This window comes from Molossus molossus, unplaced genomic scaffold, assembly GCF_014108415.1.
Source record: "Molossus molossus isolate mMolMol1 unplaced genomic scaffold, mMolMol1.p scaffold_m16_p_8, whole genome shotgun sequence".
Taxonomy (NCBI): Eukaryota; Metazoa; Chordata; class Mammalia; order Chiroptera; family Molossidae; genus Molossus; species Molossus molossus.
Genome location: NW_023425402.1, coordinates 39,348,905 through 39,371,711, shown reverse-complemented (window position 1 = coordinate 39,371,711; position 22,807 = coordinate 39,348,905). Strand labels below are relative to the sequence as shown.

Genomic DNA, 22,807 nt, shown 5'->3' with positions numbered 1-22,807 from the left:
TCCAATCTAAAGTAAGCACGTGGGCACTTACTTTTCACATCAAGTGATTTAAATTGTTTCTGTTGTACATTTTGTTTTACTTGTTCATTTGTCTCTTCTCACTACCTAGAAACTATGCCTTGCCCACTGCTACCTTCCCAGTGTCTAAAAGATTGCCTGGATGCCCTGGCCGGTTTGGCTCAGCGGTTAGAGCGTCAGCACACTCTAGAAAGAGTCCCGGGTTAGGTTCTCGCTAAGGGCATGTACCTCAGTTGCAGTTTGTCCCCGGCCCCGGTTGGGGTCGTGATGATGACAACCATTCAATGTGTCTCTCTCACATCGATGTTTCTCTCTCTCTCTCTCTCTCCCCCCCACCTCCCTCTCTCTGAAGATAAATACAAAAAAAAAAAAAAAAAGATGTCCTCAGGTGAGGATAAAAAAAAAAAAAAAAAAAAAGAGTGCCTGGCACAGAAAAAGCATACAAAAATCATCTGTTGAAAAATGCATGAACTTCTAGGAGCAATTTTCTTTTTTAGTATCCCACACATAAAGGCTTAGTTAATAACATCTGAGTAGTATATATGTCTTCAAGAGGAATCAATCCCAACATCTTACTAGCTTTTTTATTCTGCTGTCCAGTCTCAGGAGCAAATGCTAAAGACGGATCTTTTCCAGAACTAGTACTTCATTGAAAGAATACCTAACAGGCCAGATTAGATGGTCCAAGCAGACTTACACATATTTGTGTTAGGGTTTTGCCACGTACTTGCTATTTGCCTCAGCTTTTCCTCTATGTAAAACTAAGAATAATAATGGTACCTATTTAAAAGGACCATCGCAAGAACATATGCAAAAGGCTTAGCACAGTGCCTAGTGTTCTGTCTACAATTATTTGTATGGTGCTTCAGGGACACAGAAACTTCCATATCTACTATATCGAAAACGTATTTTAAAGCCACAATGCTGCAATAGGTAGACCTGTACTACATAGTTCTTCTTTTAGTAACTTGAAATAAATGAGAGTTGTGCTCAATATCACCATATTTCCCAAGCAAATGGGGAGTGTGCAATGGTATGATATAGTTAAAATGCTGTTTATAGCTGCTTTGATTCTATATAAAATATATTCTAATGAACATTTAAGATTCTTTGTCAGGGTCTACTACAAACTGAACTGTGCCCCCTCAAAATGCTATATTGAAGCCCTAATCCCTGTTGTGACTATATTTGGGAATAGGGCCTATAAGGAGGTAATAACAGGTTAAATGAGGTCAAAAAGGTGAAGCCTTAATCTGACAGGACTGGTGACCTTATAAAAAAAGATGCCAGAGGGCTCTCTCTGCACACCCACTGAAGAAAGTTCACGTGAGGACACAGGAGAAAGGCAGCCATCTACATGCCAGGAAGAGGCCTACCCAGACACACCAACCCTGAAGACCCCTAGATTTTGCACTTCCGGCCTCCAGAACTGTGAGAAAATACATTTATGTTATTTGAGCCACTCAGTCTGTGGTATTGTTATGGCAACCCAAGTACACTAATTCAGCATCTTTGTACTTATACTCCACACATGTTCCCTAGATATCAGCATTCCCCCTTCTTCCTCCTTCATTCTGGCTGTTCAAACGTTACTTTATCAAAGGTGCCTATTCCACCTCCTATCTTAAATAGCACCCTTTCTGATACCTCTATTCCCTGGACCTGCTTCGCTTTTCTACATAGAATTTATCACTACTTGAGACTTTGCACATTTTATTATTTGACTACCCTCAGCAAAATAAAAACTACATAAGAAACAACTATTTTAGTAGAAATACAAATTTAAGAATGATTAAATATATAAAGAAAACTAGACTTTGGAACCAGAAAAATGTTTTTTAAAATCTACACTCAAATAGTCCATATTATTTACACAATCTCAAGTTAAGGTTGCCTCATTTATAAAATGGGATGTATTAGTACCTACCTCACATGATTGTGAAAACTAAATTAAATAGATTAGTGTATAAACCTTTACCACAAAGCAGGGAATATAAGCATGCAATAAATAGTATCTTTTATTATTAATATGAAATGTTCTTTTAAAATAGAACATATTTTTTTCATATACTTACATGGGAAGTACTTAGTCTTTATTTATTTATTTTTTAGCACAAGAGAACAAATTTATGTTTTATGGTTTTAATTCATGGTTGAGATGGTTAAGCTCTGAAAAGTACACTGTTTAATACACCTAAGAATCACATGAATTTATTTCCTTATATTATCAGCCTGCATGGTTGACCTAGACATAGTATTTATTTTGTATTTTTTTACGTATCTACTTAACCTTATTAACTTCAGTCCCCCTCATCTTGGAAACTTCCTCAGAATGTTAAGTTTCCTATTTAAAGTATGGTTCTGTAATAATACCCAGTAACTGCCTGATAAGTGAGAGTTTTCTTCATATCTTACCATTAATAAAAATATTACCATTAGAAAAGATGCAAATTATATTAATACTTAATTTTACATTGGTATAACACTAAAATGTATCATAAAACATTCATCAAATATCAACATCATAATATCATAGTAGAGAATAGGCTGCACAGCCATCAGACAGTATCCTTTTTTAAATGTATTCTGAGAAATAAGCCAATGTTGTGGTACAGGCTAAGGTTTTTAGAACTTGACATTTCTGAAATTAAAAAGAAGAGCTTAATTTTATTCCCTTTATTTGTCAGTTTTCTGAGTAATAATTAGGAAACTTAAGCAATCTCCAAAAGAAATCAATGGAGTTTTTCTTAGGGGATGTTGGAGGATATCATTATAAATTGATCAATTTTAATATATTTGACATATTTCAAAAAATAGTTATGATTTTGTTTGTGACCCAAATATTCCCATCATTGATCAATGGGAGCTCTTTCATTTTAGCTCCTGTGTCCTTTGACATGTCCCTAGTAGTTTAAGATAGCCTCCATGCTTCTTGATATGAGCGTATGATCTAAGTTTATTAATACATTTGTGCTCCAGACCTTGAGTAAGCAATCTGAGAAGCTCTGGTTATTTTTAGTGGGAAATTATATTCAAAAACACAAACATGGGAACTAGGAGTTGTTTGTTTCTATATGAGGGTTGCTTACTGTTTGTAGGCATTTTCTGTGGGAAAAGCTAGGAAATACTTATTTTTTATTTAAGAGAAAATATACAAGTTCATATATTCTCTGATTCAAATTTAAAGTTACAAAATATTGACTTTTTTACTTTTGTATTCCTTTTTCTCTAACACTGAAAAATCCTGGTTTCTGGAAACAACAATATAATTGCTTACGTACTTTGTCAATGTGTTTTAAAACCCTAACACCAATAATATTAATAACATTATTACTCACTACACTTAGAATTTCTTTGTAGTTGTTTGACCTTAAGATATTTCATATTAGGATGCACAACCACAATATTATTTTAATTTAAATTCATTTGAAATAATTCCCCGTGTGTTCAAGCCACCAACTAGATATATAATGACATTCATTTCACATTGGTTTTTATTTTGTTTTTTAAAAAGCAATTTAATTTTCTTTTATAATCATGTAAAATGTTTACATGGTTCCCAAGTCAGATCTATAAAACAAGTATATACGTAGACATCTAGCATCTATCCCCGATTCCCACACTGCTTCCTCCCCTTCCAACCAACTACTTTTAAAATCAGTTTCTGGTATATCTTTCCATTAAAAACAAAAACAAAAACACCTAGAGTCATTCTCTCACCCTACCTAAAGGGTAGCATACTATACATTGATATTCAGCTTGCTTGATTAATTTAGTTAACAAGTCTTGGAAATCACTTATATAATACCAAATCACATCTTTCTCCCCTTTTACAACTACGTATGCTCTAGTTTATTCAGTAAGTCCCTGATTTTTTTCCATTCTTTTGCTATTATTATAATAGGACTGCATTCCATATACACACACATAGCACATGTGTCTAAAGATAGTAAAAAAGATTTAGGGGAGAAACAAAGTGGTAAGGAAACTAATTTTCACTAAATACTTTCTGTCAAATATTTCGTTGGGCTATACTAGGCACTTTATATGTTATTTACTCCTTCAAAAACACTGCCAAGGCAGAAATGTATCCATTTATAGATCAGGGAGATTAAATTAACCTGGCCAAAGTTAGAAAGCTGGACATACCTGGATTTGACTTAGGACTGAGGCCAAGTTCTGTGCTTTTATTATTTATGATGTAAAGGATGAGGACAGGGTCAGTTATTATTTTCCAAGTAGGAGGACAGTTTAAATCATCTACTCAAAAAAATTTTATGACTGACACAAGACAAATCAAAACTACACTGCATGTTCACTTTAAAAATATATATGAAAAATGTTGGACTGATATAAGTAATACCAAAAGAAGTAACACTTACTTGGATCATTTAGGTCTGAAAGGCTTGTTTTCCTTTCTTTCAGGTTTGTGGTTTTTGCTCCCTTTGCCCTAGGTAAAACGACTTTCCCATTAGTCTGTAAATAATTCTGTCTATCACCACAATTCACAATAATATCAATTGGAACCTTTCCCACACTGTTGCCATAAAACTTCTTGAGTGTTAATGTTGTGTTCTGTGACTTCTGTCCTCCAGAATTCTGATTTGACGTTCTCAATAATGGTCCAGTTGATTCATTCAAAGTTATAGCTTGTCTGTAATTTCTTTGCAAATCCTTAGGAAAAAGAATACAACTTTGGCATTTGGTCTGAATTTTTCTTTTTCTTTTTCACATTTTGGACAATATTCACACTGTTCAGAAAATTTAAGTTCCAAAAAAATAAAAGACTTTGGCATTTTATTTAACATCATAAAGCAAATACAAAATTTCAAAATTAACTCTCTCACTTCCCATCACCATCACCATGGCTACCACAAAAATCCTGAATATGACATATTAGTTAGAATTTATCAGCAAAATGCTAAAAGAATTTTTGAGAACTTCTAGTCCAGCAGTCTCCAAATTGACTATGTATACTCAAGGGCTACATGAAGATTTTTAAAAGCATATAGGGCATAAATGATCTCAAGAGAATTAATATCTAGATTATCCATTTCTACATATAACCTTTTCAAAAACCTAATATAATTATGCGTCTGATGTCAAAACATCTCCTGCCACACTGTTCTTCCCTTAAAAAAAAAAAAAAAGAATGCTAAATCTGTCTTCCACTTAAAATATTACAATGGGACTTGGATGGCGTGACACAGTGGTTAAGAGTGTCAGCCCATGCACCAGAGGATTGTGGGTTTGATTCGGGTCATGGGCATGTGCCTGGGTTGCAGGCTTGATCCTCAGCCCTAGTTGGGGCATATGCGGAAGCAACCAATCAATGTGTCTCTCTCACATCGATGTTTCTCCACCCCCACCCTCAAATTCAATGGAAAAAATGTTCTCTAGTCAGGATCAAGAAAAAAAGTAAAACATAAAATAAAATATTACAATGGTACACTGCCCTAGAATATAAAAACCACTAAACCAAAGGATAGTTTTAAATGTTGAAAAAAAAAAAATTAATTATAAGTACGGTTAACAAAACCTTTGCAGGACAATTGATTTCTAAGATAGCACTTCAAAAATATTTTAAGCCTTGGCCGGTTTGGCTCAGCGGTTGGGGTGTCGGCCTGCGGTCCGGAAAGACCCGGGTTCGGTTCCCGCTAAGGGCATGTACCTCGGTTGCAGTTTGTCCCCGGCCCTGGTTGGTCGTGCGGGTGGCAGCCACTCGATGTGTCCCTTTCACGTCGATGTTTCTCTCTCTCTCTCTCCCTCCTGCTCTATCTGAACAAAGAATGAAAAAGTGTCCTCAGGTGAGGATTAAAAAATATATATATTTTAAGGAAGGCCTAATCTAGGTTACAATTGTGTGATCATTAAAAAGGTTTTTTGACAACAGAGTATCGTGTGATTTGGGGCATATAGAAGAAGTTCAAGGTATTGAGTAATATTATAACATGATTCTTTCAATAGTCATGTACTTATTTACGTGAACAAGGTTCCTCAGCACTTACATCTGTAAGAAGGAAACACAGGAGTAAATGTTGAATCCTGTCTCAGTAATGTAACTTAAATTTATTCATGGACACATGCAGTAATTGAGAACAAGGAACAAGTCAATGTCTCTAATTAAAAGATGCATTTCCAAACATTACACGAAATAATTACTTATCACACTTTGTAACACATAGTTTTAATCTATTAATAATTATTTTTGTATGTTATATGTATTTATACTGCATTCTTTTTTATATTTACGTGTAAGTGATATAAAATATTATATTAGTTTCAGGAGTACAATATAGTGATTTGACATTCAGATACCTTACAATGTGATCACCACACCAATTCTAGTAATAATCTATCACGATGCAAACTTATCTCACAATATTATTAACTATATTTTCCTTCACCCTTTTCACCCATCCCTCCTCACCCCTCTACTTTGGCAACTATCCTTAGATCTGTTTACATGAGTCTGTTTTTGTTTTTAATAACTGAAATACTCAATCCAAAAGAAAACATTTTTAATACTTTGAGCCTCATATCACAGATAATTAAGTGAATAAATATTTGTTGTGACAAACAAATGATAGAATGAGATGGTAGTTATCAAGATGTATTGTATTTATATGCTACCAGATCCATATAGGAAGAGAGAGAACTAACCATTCTGTTTAAGAAGTTACTCCTGACAGTCTTATGGAAGCTCCTTTGTAGGTAACAAACTGCTTTTCTCTTGTTGCTTTTAAGATTCTCTTTGTCTTTAACCTTTGGCATTTTGATAATGATGTGTCTTGGTGTGGATCTCTTTGGGTTCATCTTGTTTGGGACTCTCTGTCCTTCCTGGACTTGTATATCTGTTTCCTTCACCAAGTTAGGGAAGTTTTCTGTCATTATTTCTTCAAATGGGGAGCTCCCATAAGACTGTCAGCTGATTTCTCAAAAAAAATTTTGGCACTGGCCGGTTTGGCTCAGTGGTTAGAGTGTCAGCCTGAGAATCAAAGAGTCTCCAGTTCGGTTCCCACTAGGAGCACGTACCTTGGTTGCAGTTTGTCCCCACCCCGGTTGGGGTTGTGTGGGTGGCAACCAGTCGATGTGTCTGTCTCACATCGATGTTTCTTTCTTTCTTCCCACCCTCTCTCCCTCCCACTCTATCTGAAGATAAATGCAATAAGGTCCTCGGGTGAGGATTAAAAAAAAAGAAAGAAAGAAACTTTGCAGGCCAGAAAGGAGTGGCAAGAGATATTCAAGGTGATGAAAAGCAATGACCTAAAACCAAGATTACTCTGTCCTGCAAAGCTATCATTTAGAATCATGGACATATCAAGAGTTTCCCAGACAAGAAAAAGCTAAAGGAGTTCTTCATCACCACCAAACCAGTTTTATATGAAATGTTGAAGGGTCTTCTTGAAAGAGAAGAACAAATATGAACAATAAAATGGGAATTAATACATATCTCAACAATTGAATCTACAAACAAAATGAGCAGGCAGAACAGACTCATAGATACAGAGAACTTTTTGTTGCTTGCCAGATGGGTGGGGGCTGGAGGGATGGGTGAAAAAGATGAAGGAATTAAAAGAAGTACAAATTGGTTGTTAGACTGATGAACCTCAAAAGGAAGGCGGGAGGGAGGGCCAGATGAGATAAACCAAAGAACTTCTATGCATACATATAATAAATGGTCGTGCGGGAGGCGGCCACTCGATGTGTCCCTTTCGCATCCATGTTTCTCTTTCTTTCTCTTTCTCTTTCTCTTTCTCTTTCTCTTTCTCTTTCTCTTTCTCTTTCTCTTTCTCTTTCTCTCTCTCCCTCCCTCCCTCCCTCCTTCCCTCCTGCTCTATCTGAACAAAAAATGGAAAGATGTCCTCGGGTGAGGATAAAAAAAAAAAAGATGAGTCATATATCAAAAAAATAAAATTACTCCTTTCACTATGTCAACTATTACTTTCTGTGAGACCATCTACACTTGGGATGAAAAATGTTCAAAGTCAACTTAAAAATACATAAAAGAGTACACAGTTATTTTAAATTATTTTAAATCTTTTAAGTGATAGGAGTCATCAAGTGGTTGCAGGAAGACTGACTGGTAAGTGGTAGCTGTAAAACATTACATGTGTAGCCCTGGCCAGTTTGGCTCAGTGATGTACCAAAGAGTTGCGGGTTCAATTTCAGTCAAGGGCACGTACCTCAGTTGTGGTTCAGTCCCCGACCCCGGTAGGCAACCAGTCAATGTGTCTAACACTGATGTTTTTTCTTTCTCTCTCTCCCTCCCTTCCACTATATCTGAAGATAAATGGAAAAATATCCTCGGGTGAGGATTAAAAAATAATTATATGTGTATATACAAATATCAAAATTCTTTTAACTGAATGTTTAAGTTCTATACATTTTATTCTATGTAAATTTGTAAGTCAAAATTATATAGAAAGTACACAAGAAAAACAAAAAGTCTAAAGGCCACTACTGCTCTAGTCTTATCTTCTTGTTTCAAATGTAAAAAAACAGACAAATTGTTTACCTTGCCTAACATGACCAATAATAAAGCCCCTTTCTTATACCATGTTACCTATTCAAGGATTTGTTCTAGATAACAAAAAGGAATAAAAAGGAATAAAAACCAAGTTTCAACCAGGGAAAAACTGAACTTAGTAAAACTTATCAGCTCACTACTCAGCATTGTGGGTTATAAAAAAAGAGGATATCTCTTTCTCTGACAGTACATGGGAGAATTCTGTTATGCTATTTGTGGATTATAGATATAAGAAAATTGTATTTCTCACAGCACTTTCAATAGTGTCCTATGTATTCAGAATACATAGGTAACAACTAAACTATGCATACAACTGGCCAGACACAAATATGACACAGATGGTCTCTCATATTTAGCCTATTGCCACACACAGAGAGAGAGAGAGAGAGAGAGAGATAACGATGCAAATGGTTGGCCATGTCCCACTGCATAAATAAAGGAGTAGTCAGTCCCTACCTACATATTATCCTGTGATGAAATACATAATCCTCTAAGAAAAATCTCAAGCCCATTCACTATTAAACACTGCTATTTTCATGATGAGCAAAGACATATTTCCACCTCTAGCTAGGCTTAAAAAATACTGTGGTGTACCCAAAAAAGTTCAGAGACATTCATTCATGTAGGCGATAGAGCCCTATTTGCCATGGTGAGAGTCAGTTATAAATAAGCTAACTCTGGGTGGAGAGATAAACTACAGAACTTATATGCATGTATGCATGAACAATGGACATGGACAACAAAGCTGGGGACAGGGCAGGGAGGGAGAGGGAGGGGGAATCAGTGGGGGGGGGGAACATCTGTAACAAAAATAAATAAATAAATAAATAAACTAACTGTCTTTTAAGAATCTGAGGATATGATCAAGCTGGTTACTAACTGGCTCTAATACTTACTGTCTATAATAAATAGGACATATTTCAATGAAAAGAAAGAAAAAAAAAAAACCAATGGAAAGAGATACTTCCAGATATTTCATTTTATAAAACTGTTAATGAAATTTTAAAAAGCATATCTCTACCATTAAAATGTCTAATATTAAAATATAGAATGAGCCCTGGCCGGTCTGGCTCAGCGGTTGGAGTGTCGGCCTGTGGTACAGAGAGACCCGGGTTCGGTTCCCGCTAAGGGCATGTACCTCAGTTGCAGTTTGTCCCCGGCCCTGGTTGGTCGTGTGGGTGGAAGCCACTCGATGTGTCCCTTCACATCGATGTTTCTCTCTCTCCCTCCTGCTCTATCTGAACAAAAGATGGAAAAATGTCCTCGGGTGAGGATAAAAAAAATATATATATATAGAATGAAAAATATTGTGAGTTGTTACCAAATACCTTCTGTCAGCTAAAAAACACATTAAGGAACTGTTTGTAATAATTACAATTAAGATACAGATTTGCTTAACTAAATACAATATCAAATTTTTCATGATAAAAACTAGAGACTAAGAATTTTTATCAACTTAGTAAGCTAAAAACTAGAATTCAACACCACTTAGATTTATTTTAGATATAAAAAAAAAAATTCTGAGGTTTTCAGTTGGCATGCTCAGTGGAGGAAGGATGATATATCTGGGAAGGAGCTTTCCTCTTTTCTCCTCCTCTACATGGGGTCAGAAAGTAAGCCAAGACATGTAGGGATGCCAATATTGTCTACACCAAGCTTAGGATGGCATGCCAAGAGACTAGTCACATAAAAGGCAACTGAGCAAATAAGTAAATACAGTGAAGATGATGGGAATCAGGTTTCTTACTGTCTGAGAAGGGAGTTTTAAACATGCAAAGTGGGAAAGGCGAAGATAAACATTGTAGTGTTGAATTAGAATTATCAGTGTGAACTCATAAATTTTAATATGTATTAAATATTAACACATACACACACATATATTTCCTAGCTCTGTACAAGACAGGGACTATAAGTATGACACTCAGTAGTAGCAAGGAGCATAACTAATTCTCAAATACATTCCTTCCACTTATAGGAACAATGGCTCCTTAGAGAAATATACACTTCTGGAACTAAGACAGAAGAAACACAAAAAAAAGTCTAGACCATCTGGTTATACCAAAAAGTAAAGTTCTCAAAGAATGATGGAAACATGTCACACACACAAAAAAACCCAAGAGCCAGACTGAAGAAATTGCCATGGGCCAAATCTGGGGTAATCTGAGCATCAAAATAAATGATAGCTACATAATATAATAAGAATTTGTAAGTAAATTCCTTATGGGTAAAATAAGAATTTATGTGTCTGTGTTGATATAAATAAAAGAATACATAAGTAAAAGCTCTACCTTATACAAGTCTTATTAATAAATATTGAAATATTATTAATTAACTTTATAGTGGACACATCTAGAAAAGTATAATTTAACAAGGTAAAAGTTAGTATCAGTAATGTGAAAATCTACATTGTATGCCTCCTGATAATAATACAGTAAGATTACAGCATCATTTCTGAGGATTCTTGAAAAAGGCATAAATCATGAAGAAACATCAGCCAAACCCAAGTCGAGGTACAAAGTAAGTGGACTTGACTCCTCCCAAATACCAAGGTTATGAAAGACAAGATAAGACTAAAGAAGACCAAAGATCACAACAATTAAATGTAACAGCTAATCCTGATAGGATCCTGTACTAATAAAGAACATCAGATAAAAATCTGAATGGAACCCTGGCCGGTTTGGCTCAGCGGTTAGAGCGTCAGCCTGCAGTCCAGAGAGACCCGGGTTCAGTTCCCGCTAAGGGCACGTACCTCGGTTGCAGTTTGTCCCCGGCCCTGGTTGGTCAAGCGGGTGGCAGCCACTCGATGTGTCCCTTTCACGTCGATGTTTCTCTCTCTCTCTTCCTCTCTCTCCCTCCCACTCTATCTGAACAAAAAGATGGGAAATGTCCTCGGGTGAGGATAAAAAAATAAATAAATAAAAAGAATATTTAAAAAAAAATTTGAATGGAGTTTGTGATTATACGATAATTTAAGATCTATGTTCATCTTAAAATTTTGATAGTTATAATCTGGTTATATAGGAGAATATCCTTTTTTGATTCTGTATTTTTTTTAAATCATATACTAAAAGATGTGATAGCCCTGGCCAGTTTGGCTCAGTGGTTAGAGCGTCGGCCTGCGGTCCGGAGAGACCCGGGTTCGGTTCCCGCTAAGGGCGCGTACTTCGGTTGCAGTTTGTCCCCGGCCCTGGTTGGTCGTGCGGGTGGCAGCCACTCGATGTGTCCCTTCACGTCGATGTTTCTCTCTCTCTCTCTCCCTTCCTCTCTTTCCCTCCCACTCTATCTGTACAAAAAATGGAAAAATATCCTCGGGTGAGGATAAAAAAAAATAAAATAAAATAATTAAAAAAAAGATGTGATAAATAAGCATTATACCTGTTTTTTAATACTCAAATGGTACAGAACAATACACTGACATGTATATAGAGAGGAGGAAGGTAGAAAGAAATCAAAGGAAGGGAGCACAATAAAGCAAATGTGTAAAACTGAGGAATCTGATATAAGGATATGTGAACAGCCTTTCTGTTACCTTGTCAAGTTTACTGTAAATTAAAACTTATTTCAAAAAATTATTGGTTGAGGCCCTGGCTGGGTAGCTCAGGCGCTGCTATAGAGTACTGTCCCAATATACCAAGGTTGAGGGTTCAATCTCTGGTCAGGACACATCCAAGAAGCAATCAATGAATGTATAAGAGCCGCAAAAATCAGTATTTCTCTCTCCCTTCCTCTCTCTCTCTCCGTCTCTCTAAAATCAATTTAAAAATTTTTCTGGTTGAGAACAGTTATTTGGAGTATGTTGCAGGGAAGCACTGATATATACTTTTCAAAAAAGAACATTCCAGATTTTAAATAGGTAAGAAAATATCAAGTGAAGGCAGAAAAATCTGCCTAAATAACTTTTCTGTGTCTCTTCCAGTTGTATGAGAAAAAGTCACCTACAATTCAATAAGCACTATAAATAATTTTAATAAAAATACTATGTGATTAACAACAAAGAATAATTTCTCTACTTACCTCTAAATCAGTTAAACATTTTTTTGAGGCAGGAGACAGAGGAGGAGTAGACTGATATGTACTGTGACGTTTCTGTGATACTTTCCTTTTAATTTCAGACTCTAAATGTGATTCAGACTCTTCTGTTTTCTTCATTATACGATCTAATGAAAGGAGACCAAAACAAAAGTATTAAAATTAAATTTTATAAATTCCTCACAATCCTTGCTATGAAAAAATACTAATTTGTATTATCAAGTTGCCTTGGTTAAAATAATGTTTCAATAATTGTTTCAAGACAATTACATATTATAACATAGTTTAATAAAACACAATTTTGAAGCATTAACCCAGTTAATATTTGAATCTTGAATTTAACAAAACATATTAATAAAGATTTCAAATTGTAATCACCTGAATGTGTAACCACTCTGTAATGATTTCATTTAAAATTAAATAAATTCTCTTGCCCCGGCCAGTTTGGCTCAGCGGTTGGAGCGTCGGCCTGCGGTCTGGAGAGACCCAGGTTCAGTTCCCATTGAGGGCACGTGCCTCGGTTGCAGTTTGTCCCCGGCCCTGGTTGGGTAGTGTGGGTGGCGACCACTCGATGTGTCTCTTTCGTGTCAATATTTCTCTCTCTCTCTCTCTCCCTCCCACTCTATCTGAACAAAGTGTCAAAAAGTGTCCTCGGGTGAAGATAAAAAAAATTAAAAATTAAAAAATAAATAAAATTAAATAAATTCTCTAGTTATAAAAAATGATTTTCTACATATTTCTATTATGCCTGGAAATATTCGAAAGCCAATGTCACCTCTTTATTTCTAGCTTCTATACAGCACTCAAAACCCTTTAGATAAAACTGCACACTTACCAACACCATGGGGCCGACTTGACTTTACTGAATTACTTTCAAATTTTTGGACATGAGATGGATATTCTTTCCTACAAAAAAAAAAAAAAAAATATATATATACACACACACACACACACACACACATATATGGTTTTATTCTAACAGAAAAAATGTTTTTTAAAATGGAAAAATTGAGGAAATACTTACAATATATTAAAAGCAAAGCATAGCTTCTTTGCCATATAAAAGCAATACTAAAACAAAACTATATTACACAAATATACTAAAGCTTAATAATACATTATAAGATCCCTAAAGTAACTATTTTTTTACAATGACTATCAATCAAAGCCTATAGCAGGCATCCAAATAATTGTCCTTTCAAAGTACTTCCTCAAATGCATAAAACTTTAGAATTTTTCTTTTGGAATTTCCCTCAAAATAACTCATAATATCTTTTTCAGTTTAATAATACTCAATTTGCCTAATTTTGTTGTAAATGGTTCTAGTTGTTTAAAAACAAATTAATTAATATAAGAATACAAGGATAAGATATTGGCCTTGAGAATTCCAAAATCAGTAAAAAAAAAAAAAAAGTGGTATGTACAAAACCAGCAATCATGAAACAAGTATTTCAGTCTTGTAATATGACTACATCCTGGGAATTATACTTTTTAAAATATATTAAATTACATTATCAAACTTCATATACAATTGATTTTAAGGATTCTGAATATAATCCTCAGTAAATAAGGGTCCTAAAATACCATATAAGTCCAAATATGCATTGACTTGGGGGAAAGGCAAAAAACATACAGCTATTGTGGGATAAAAGTATTGAAGGAGATTTGCAAAATGCAATAGACTAGAGAGCTATAACAGCTACTTTCCCACCCTAAAAAAAAGCTTCTAAAAATATTCCCATTTAACCAGGGAATTAAAAACAAGAGGTTATTCTATTATTTGTAAATCTATTCACACTAGTGATCAATACCAAATTAATTAAACAATTAATTATTAGTATATATTAGTATTAGCACTTTATAAATAAGGAAACTGAGGCACAATGAGGTTAACTAACTTGCTCACGGTCACACAACTATTAAATAGCAACACCAGAATCTGAATCCTGCTAAATTGCATTAATATTGATGAGTAATGGTGTTTTCATCATTACTGAGCAGCATTTGATACAACTGGGCAATTTCCACCCACAGCCAAAGTTTTAATATTTGTGAGGATATGAGTTGTGAAGATGAGAATATGCCTTAAGAGACAGTAGTAGTACTAGCAATGTAAAGAAGGTTGGTTTTTTCAGCTCTTAACTACACTATATTTAGCTTGAAATAAAATGTACTATTTTTATATTCCATATACTATCACACTAAAGAAGATATATTATGCCTTTTTAAAAATCACATATTTTAATCTCTAATTTTTATACCTCTATACTTTGGAAAAATAAAGACACCAACTTTAAAATGCAACAGAAGCAATGATTCTGAAGCAAAGCATGATGATACTTAAAATAAACTCCAAAAACTGTATAGTATATATTTTTTAAAATACTGGACAACATAAACAGATATTCTTAAATACTAAGGATTATGATGAACAAGGTTAGTGTGGCCAAAAAAATCTGAAAATAGATATTCTGGGGAATAGTGTAAGCACAGCTTTATTCAGTATGAACGACATAAATGATCTGAGACAACAAATCATAAATGTTCATGGATTGATGAAAATGCTGCATTAATACAGTGTTCTTTGCAATTTGATGAAGTGCACTGAACCCTGCATAGCTAATGAGGAACATACTGAACATATCATGTAATATCCATGACCTTACCATGTATTGTAATTTAATGTCAATAAACTATTAAGTGTATCTGCCGACACTTCATACATTATGGCTACTCTATATCCAATATTTGGTATGTGTTTCCTATGAACAGGATAAATGAAGTTGTTTTAAATTATTATAATAAATAAACTACAGAAATAAATGCATACTTTACATTTAATATAAAAATATAAGAATTTCAAGATATAAGCATTAGATTGAAAAAAAATGAAAAGAACTTTCCAGCCATAAACTATCTACCTGTGCTCTTGAAAATTTAATATAGTTTTAAAAAGATTTTTGCTAAGTGAAAAAATCAAATTTTATGTTAATTTCTTGGTTTAAGTGTTCCATTGCTCTACAAATACTAAAGTTTCTAACTCCAAACTTACGTGAAACTCAAGCCTACGGTTTAATTTCTCAGTGTGTCTTTCTTTCCAAGCAGAAGCAGAGAAGCTTCCCTATCATGCTATATACAAGGTGGGAGGTTTTGGAGGTTTGTGTTTTATGTGAAAATTTTAGAGAAAACTTCACCAACAGCCAACAATGTACAAGCGGCATAAAATGAATTGGGAGAGCTCTTTCCTTCTTCTTTACAGAATATTTAAGTTAATATTAGAATGCTCTGTTCATTAAAGGTTAGACAGGTCTCATCCCTAAAAGTTTTAAAAATAAACTTAATCTTAGAATAATTTTAGATTTGCAGAAAAGACAATTCACAGTTCTCTTATATCTCTGAGTTTCTCCTAATGTCAACGCCTTCATTACCGTCATACATGTGAAAAAAGAAACCAACATTTGTACACTACTAACTAAACTCCAGATTTTATTCAGTTTCACCAACTAGTCCACTAATATCTTTTTAATTCCAGAACCCAATCCAAGATTCACTGCATTTAGTCACCATGTCTCCTTAGTCTCCTCTTTGTTTCCCAGTCTTATATTGTTTTTCATCATTCTGACACTGGAAAAGAAGTGATCAGTTATTTTGTAGAATGAGCATCAACCTGGGTCTGATTTTCTCATTACTAGACTGAGGTTGTGAACTTGGGGTTGGAGTATCACAGAGATGAAATGCCCTTCTCAACACGTATCAAGAAGTACATGATATCAATATGATTTATCGCTGGTGATATTAACCTTGATCATTTGGCTTAAATAGACTGTTTCCAGGTTTCTCCACTGTGAAGTTAGTATTTTCCCTTTCTACACTCTACTTGGAAGCAAGGTCAGTCAGTCCAGCCCACCAAAGGAATGAGTATAGTTAAGCTCCACTTCCTAAAGAAGGGGCTATTTACGCATATTTTTTGGAATTCTATAATAAAAAGCTGTCCATTCCCCCAACTCATTTTATTGCAGCTTGTAAAATTCTTGGGTAGTTCAGTAAATAAATTTATTCAATCACTAATACCACTATGGATATTTTTTTCTACTTTAGATTATAATCCAATTGTTTCCGTTTTGGCCCTTGGGAGCTTTTTCAGTTGGCTCCTATGTCCTTTTAATGTAACCTCATTCCTTTGTTGTGTTTTTTTCCTGGTAAAATATAAATAACAAAATTTACAAAAATATATCATGCTTTACTATCTGCATGCCATCCTTGTAGGGGGGCCATGAAAATCTCTGTATTGCTCCACTTTTAGTGTATATGTATATGCTGTTGAAGCAAGTACCCATTTGTTTTTGTTTTTTTTTGAGTACTTGCTTAATTTCTGACACTATAAGATGCTAGACTCATTCTGTGTTTTCCTTAATCCATCTCTAGAATCAACCATTTCTCCATGTTCCTTTTATTATATAGTGGTATTAGAAAATAGGATCTGAGAGCTGGTGCTTTTTTGTTGTTGTTGTTTGGGTTTAATGCTAAACCATTTTTATCAACTTATCCATTGCTCTAACTGATCTCAAAAGATATAAATCTCTTTAAAATAAATCAATGTATTCACTTTACAATTAAAATCCTTTATTCCAAACTCATGTTAAACTTATAAATTAGTATTCAAAAACACGTATTAAAATCTCTCACAGACTTCCAGTCAAGATGGCGGTGTAGGTAACCATGGTATCACCTCCTCCCATAACCACATCAAAATTACAACTAAACTACAGCACAACCATCATTCAGAACTGCCTGAAATCGACCTGAATGGAAGTCCTACAGCTACAAAATTAAAGCAGCCACAACGAGACAGGTAGGAGGTGTGGAGGCACGGACGGGCTGGTCTCACACCCATGTGTGGTGGATAGAAATCAGGAGAGATTTGGCCGGTTTGGCTCAGTGGTTAGAGTGTCGGCCCGCGGACCAGAGAGGCCCGGGTTTGGTTTCCGTGAAGGGCACATACCTCGATTGCAGTTTGTCCCCAGCCCAGTTTGGGGTTGTGTGGGTGGCAGCCATTTGATGTGTCTCTCTCGCATCGATGTTACTCCCTCTCTCCCTCCAGCTCTATCTGAAGTGCAAAAAATATCCTCGGGTGACGATTAAAAAAAAAAATCAGAAGGGATACCTCAGCTGGGAAGGTCCTCCCTGAGAAGTCAGGGGTACCCCATCCCACACCAGGCACCCAACTTAGGGTTCCAGTGCCAGAAAGTGAAGTCCCCATAACTTCTAGCTGGAAAAACCAGCAGGAACTGAGGCTGAGGGAGGGTGAGGCTGCTGGAGCCCCAACCAGCTCCTCTTAAAGGGCCCGCGCACAGACTTACTCAGACTTGATCCCTCTAAGCTCTGAGGAGAGAGAGGCAGCTTCAAAGGCACCAGAGACATACAGGGAAGAACTGAGCTGTTTGGCCTAGGGACTAGGGCTGGAGAGGCAGCTTTCTCTTAGACAGATGTGCTGAGGGAGGCCTTTGTTCCTTTGGTGAGCCCTTCCCCAGGGCAGCAGATAGGCTCCAGCAACCTGGCTCACACTGGTTGCCTCACCTTGGTGATTCCCTGAGGCCCTGCCCCACCCAACATTCGGGCCCACCCAAGCTATTTCCGAAGGCTTTACCACAGGATTGGCCTGTCTTGGATCCTGCTTCAGTTTCCAAAAATCTCTCAAACAAGCATCATCTGGTCGCAGCAAGACCCATACCTTTCATTAGGTAGCCCCAGGCCTGGCACTAGAAGCAACCAGCCTGATTGCTTGGTTCACAACTTGGCTTTTCCTGGGCACCTCCAAGCCAGCACAAGCAACAGCCATCTGCAGATCACTTTGTAGCCTATGCCTGGTGGCCCCTGATAGAACACAGGTGGAGGCTGACCTTGCCCCAGAGCCAGCACACCCAGTGGACAGCTTCATCAGAGCACCCCATCAGAACAGTGAAAAGAAAAAAGAATTTTAAAAAATGAGGATAGTGTAAGGAGCCTCTGCGACAATTTCAAGCGTGCCAACATTCACATCATAGGGGTGCCAGAAAGAGAAGAGAGCAAGAAATTGAAACCGATTTGGAAAAATAATGACAGAAAACTCCCCTAAGTTCGTGAAGGAAACAGACATACAAGTCCAGGACGCACAGAGTCCCAAACAAAATGAACCCAAAAAGAGAATCTTAAAAGCAGCAAAAGAAAAACAGTTAGTTACCTACAAAGAAGCTCCCATTAGACTGTCAGCTGATTTCTCGAAAGAAACTTTGCAGGCCAGAAAGGAGTGGCAAGAGCTATTCAAGGTGATGAAAAGCAACAACCTACAACCAAGATTACTCTATTCTGCAAAGCTGTCATTTAGAATCGATGACCATATCAAGAGTTTCCCAGACAAGAAAAAGCTAAAGGAGTTCATCACCACCAAACCAGTATTATATGAAATGTTAAAGGAGAACAACAAAAATATGAGCAATAAAATGGCAGTAAATACATTATCTATCGACAACTGAATCTACAAACAAAATGAGCAAGCAGAACAGAAACAGACTTATAGATACAGGGAACTTTTTGTTGCTTGCCAGATGGGTGGGGGCTGGAGGGATGGGTGAAAAAGATGAAGGAATTAAGAAGTACAAATTGGTTTTTTGACTGATGAACCTCAAAGGGAAGGGGGGGGGGATGAGATAAACCAAAGAATTTCTATGCATATATGCATAACTAATGGACACCGACAACAGTGTGGGGAAGGCAGGAGGGGGTGAGATTAGGGAGGAGGGGGTCAATGGGGATAAAAAGGGCGGACATCTGTAATACATTCAACAATGAAGATGAGTTAAAAAAAAAAAGATGAATTTGGCCATGTGTAGAGGTTGTAGAGGCAAGAGGAAAAGCAGAATGATAAACTAGAAAGTGATGGAAATATTTCAAATTAGAGGAGAGGGTGGCTTACACTACTAAGTAGGGGAGCAATGGAGGTGATGAGAAATGGTTAGATTTGAAGGAAGAACTGACAGACTCGCTCATACATTAGGGGTGAGCTGTGAAATAAAAGGAAGAATCAAAGCTGATTCCTAGGTTTTGACATAAATAAATAAATAAGATAAAATCTCCCACAGTTGGCCCTGGCCGATTTTGCTCAGTGGTTAGAGCCTTGGCCCACGGATCAGTAAGTTGTTGGTTCGATTCTGGTCAAGGGCACATACCTCGGTTGTGGTTCATCCCCAGTCATGTGAGAGGCAACTGTGTGTGTCTCTCATGTCCATGCCCCACGCCCCGCTCTACCCTACTCTATCTAAAGATAAATGGAAAAATATCCTCAGGTGAGGATTAAAAAAAAAAAAAAATCTCCCACAGTTGTACTCTAACTGAAAACTTTCTGCAAATATTTAGGGGAGTATGTTTAGTTATATCACAACATTTAGTTGTTATACTCTTATAGACGGGGTCCATTACTAAAATGTGTTATTAAACTTATACTCAGGTTTTCTTTTTGTTTGCATCTCTTGTGCCTTTAAACAACCTTTTACTTACAAATTGTTATTTTATATCTCATTCTTGTAAACAACAATAATATAACTGGATTTAACCCAATCAGTTTCTTTTATTAAATTTATTCATCCTGGTCACATTATAACAGCTAAAAGACTTCATGTTTTCCTTTCATCTTACTTTATTAGTTATTTTTTATATTCTATTTATTATTTTACTGTTTCCTCTTTTCTACTAATTATAGTGGTTTGTACAATTGCTATTGTCACCCCCACCAGTTAACTTAACAAATGAACAGTTACCCTCTCTCTTTAGACCCTTTTTCCAATTGCATATTTCTATTCATTAATGATTTCAAGATTCCAACTATTTCTTCAAGCAGGATGTTTTACAGCATCCCTAACAGGATGTGGTCTTTAAAATTCTTTTACTCTGCCCCCTCCCCTCATCCTCCCAATCCACTTCCCGAGAAAAGGCCTTAAAGACTCTTTTTGCTTCTGCCTTTCCACCTCCCCAACTCCTACATTTCACTGAAGTAAGTTTGAATACTTGGTCACAGACTATTTCTTTTTCTTTTGCATGACATCTCTATATTAGACAGTGGAACATGCTTAACCTTAAATGAATGTCACTGTTTCACTGTATCAAGTTATAAACCGTATATAATTTTTTTTAATCTCTAAGATTTACCAGAAAGTAACATTTCCCTACCTAAAATGCCCCAAAGGCTTCTACTGAGTGCACAAATATAAAATTCAAACTTTTTGTTTTTTTAAATTAAAAGCCACTTTTTTTTTTTTTAAATCTTTATTGTTGAATGTAGAATGTATTACAGATGTTCCTCATTTTTCCCCCATTGATCCCTTCCTCCCCACTCCCGCCCCCCTCCCGCCTTTACCCACACTATTTCCTGTGTCCATTGGTTATGCATATAAGTTCTTTGGTTTATTTCTTCCTACCCCACAACCCTTTCCCTTTGAAGTTTGTCAGTCTAGCTATGAATTTGTACTTCTTAATCCCTTCGTCACCTTTTTCACTCATTCCCTCAACCCCCCCTCCCATCTGGCAACCAACAAATTTTTTCTGTATCTATGAGAATGTTTCTGTTATACCTGTTCATTTTGTTTGTAGATTCCATTGTTGATAGGTATATATTCATTGCCATTTTGTTTGTTCATATATTTTATCTTTTTCTTCAAAAAGACCCTTCATCATTTCATATAATAACGGTTTGGTGATGATGAATTCCTTTAACTTTTTCTTGTCTGGGAAAGTTTTTATCTGTCCATCGATTCTAAATGACAGCTTTGCAGGATAGAGTAATCTTGGTTGTAGGTTCTTGCTTTTCATCACTCTGAATATTTCTTGCCACTCCCTTCTGGCCTGCAAAGTTTCTTTTGAGAAATCAGCTGACAGCCTTATGGGAACTCCCTTGTAGGTAACTTGCTGCCTTTCTCTTGCTGCTTTTAAGATTCTCTCTTTGTCTTGAACCTTTTGCATTTTGATTATGATGTGTCTTGGTGTGGGCATCTTGGAGTTCATCTTGTTTGGGACTCTCTGTGCTTCCTTCAACAAGATAGGAAAGTTTTCTGCCATTATTGTTTCAAACAGGTTTTCAATTTCTTGTTCTCGCTTTTCTCCTTCTGGCACCCCCATGATGCGAATGTTGGCACGCTTAAAGTTGTCCCAGAGGCTCCTTACACTATCCTCATTTTTTTGGATTCTTTTTTCTTTTCACTGTTCTGATTGGGTGTTTTTTGCTTCCTTATATTCCAAATGGATGGTTTGCTTCTTGGATTTACGTACTCTACTACTGAATCTGTGTAAATTATTCTTTGTTTCAGTTAATGCCTCCTTCATTTCTGACTGTGCATCCATCATTTCTGACTGGTCCTTTAATATGCTCTTGAGGCCCTCACTAAGTTCACTGAGGTTCTCACTAAGTTCATTGAGCATCCTTATAAGCAGTATTTTGAACTCAGCATCTGTTAGGATGCTTATCTCCATTTCGCTTAGTTCTTTTCTTGGGGTTTTGTTCTGTTCTTTCATTTGGGACCTGTTTCTTTGTCTCCTCATTTTGGCTACCTCTCTGTTTGTTTCTGTGTATTACTTAACGAGAGGTATGAGGCTATCTGAGACCAGATGCTGCTCGTTTGAAAGAATTTAGGAAAAACCTAAAGCAGGATCCAAGACAGGCCAATCCTATGTTTAAGGAAGTGGCAACAGCTTGGGTGGGCCTGAAAGCTGGGTCGGGCAGGGCCTCAGGGAGTCACCAGGGCAGGGCTACCAGTGTGAGCCAGGTTGCTGGAGTCCCAGGTATGGCAACTGTCTGCTGCCCCAGGGAAGGGCTCGCCAAAGGAACAAAGGCCTCTGACAGCACATCTGTCCCGGAGAAAGCCCCCTCTCCAGCCGTTGCTCGTGCCAAACAGCTCAGTTCTTCCCTGTATGACTCTGGTGCCCCTCGAGCTGCCTCCCCTCCAAGCTTAGAGGGAGAGAGTCCGATAAGTCCGCGCACAGGCCCTTTAAGGAGCTGCCTGGGGCTCCAGCCGCCTCAGTCTCCCTGAGCCTCAGTTCCTGTTTTTTCCAGCCAGAATTATGGGGACTTCTCTTCCTGGCACTGGAACCCTGAGTGGGGCACCTGGTTTGGGACAGGGACCCCTCAGTCCTCAGGAAGGACCTTCCCAGCCGAGGTATCCTCCTGATTTTTATCCGCCACACGTGGGTGTGGGACCAGCCCGT

At 36.7% G+C, this 22,807-nt stretch overlaps 1 protein-coding gene across 10 annotated transcripts in view; it reads right to left on the bottom strand.

The window, feature by feature from the left end:
- SENP6 (SUMO specific peptidase 6) overlaps nt 1-22,807 on the bottom strand; it is a 100,411-nt gene that overhangs the window by 37,259 nt on the left and 40,345 nt on the right. For 5 of the 10 annotated variants that reach the window (XM_036248141.1, XM_036248139.1, XM_036248144.1 and 2 more), the window contains exons 7-10: nt 15,244-15,339; nt 13,413-13,483; nt 12,563-12,705; nt 4,401-4,692 (exon numbers count right to left, since the gene is read on the bottom strand). In XM_036248141.1, the coding sequence (XP_036104034.1) occupies nt 4,401-4,692; nt 12,563-12,705; nt 13,413-13,483; nt 15,244-15,339 (602 nt within the window). The remainder of the gene's footprint in view (nt 1-4,400; nt 4,693-12,562; nt 12,706-13,412; nt 13,484-15,243; nt 15,340-22,807) is intronic. The other 5 variants (XM_036248143.1, XM_036248147.1, XM_036248145.1 and 2 more) reach the window with 2 other exon arrangements.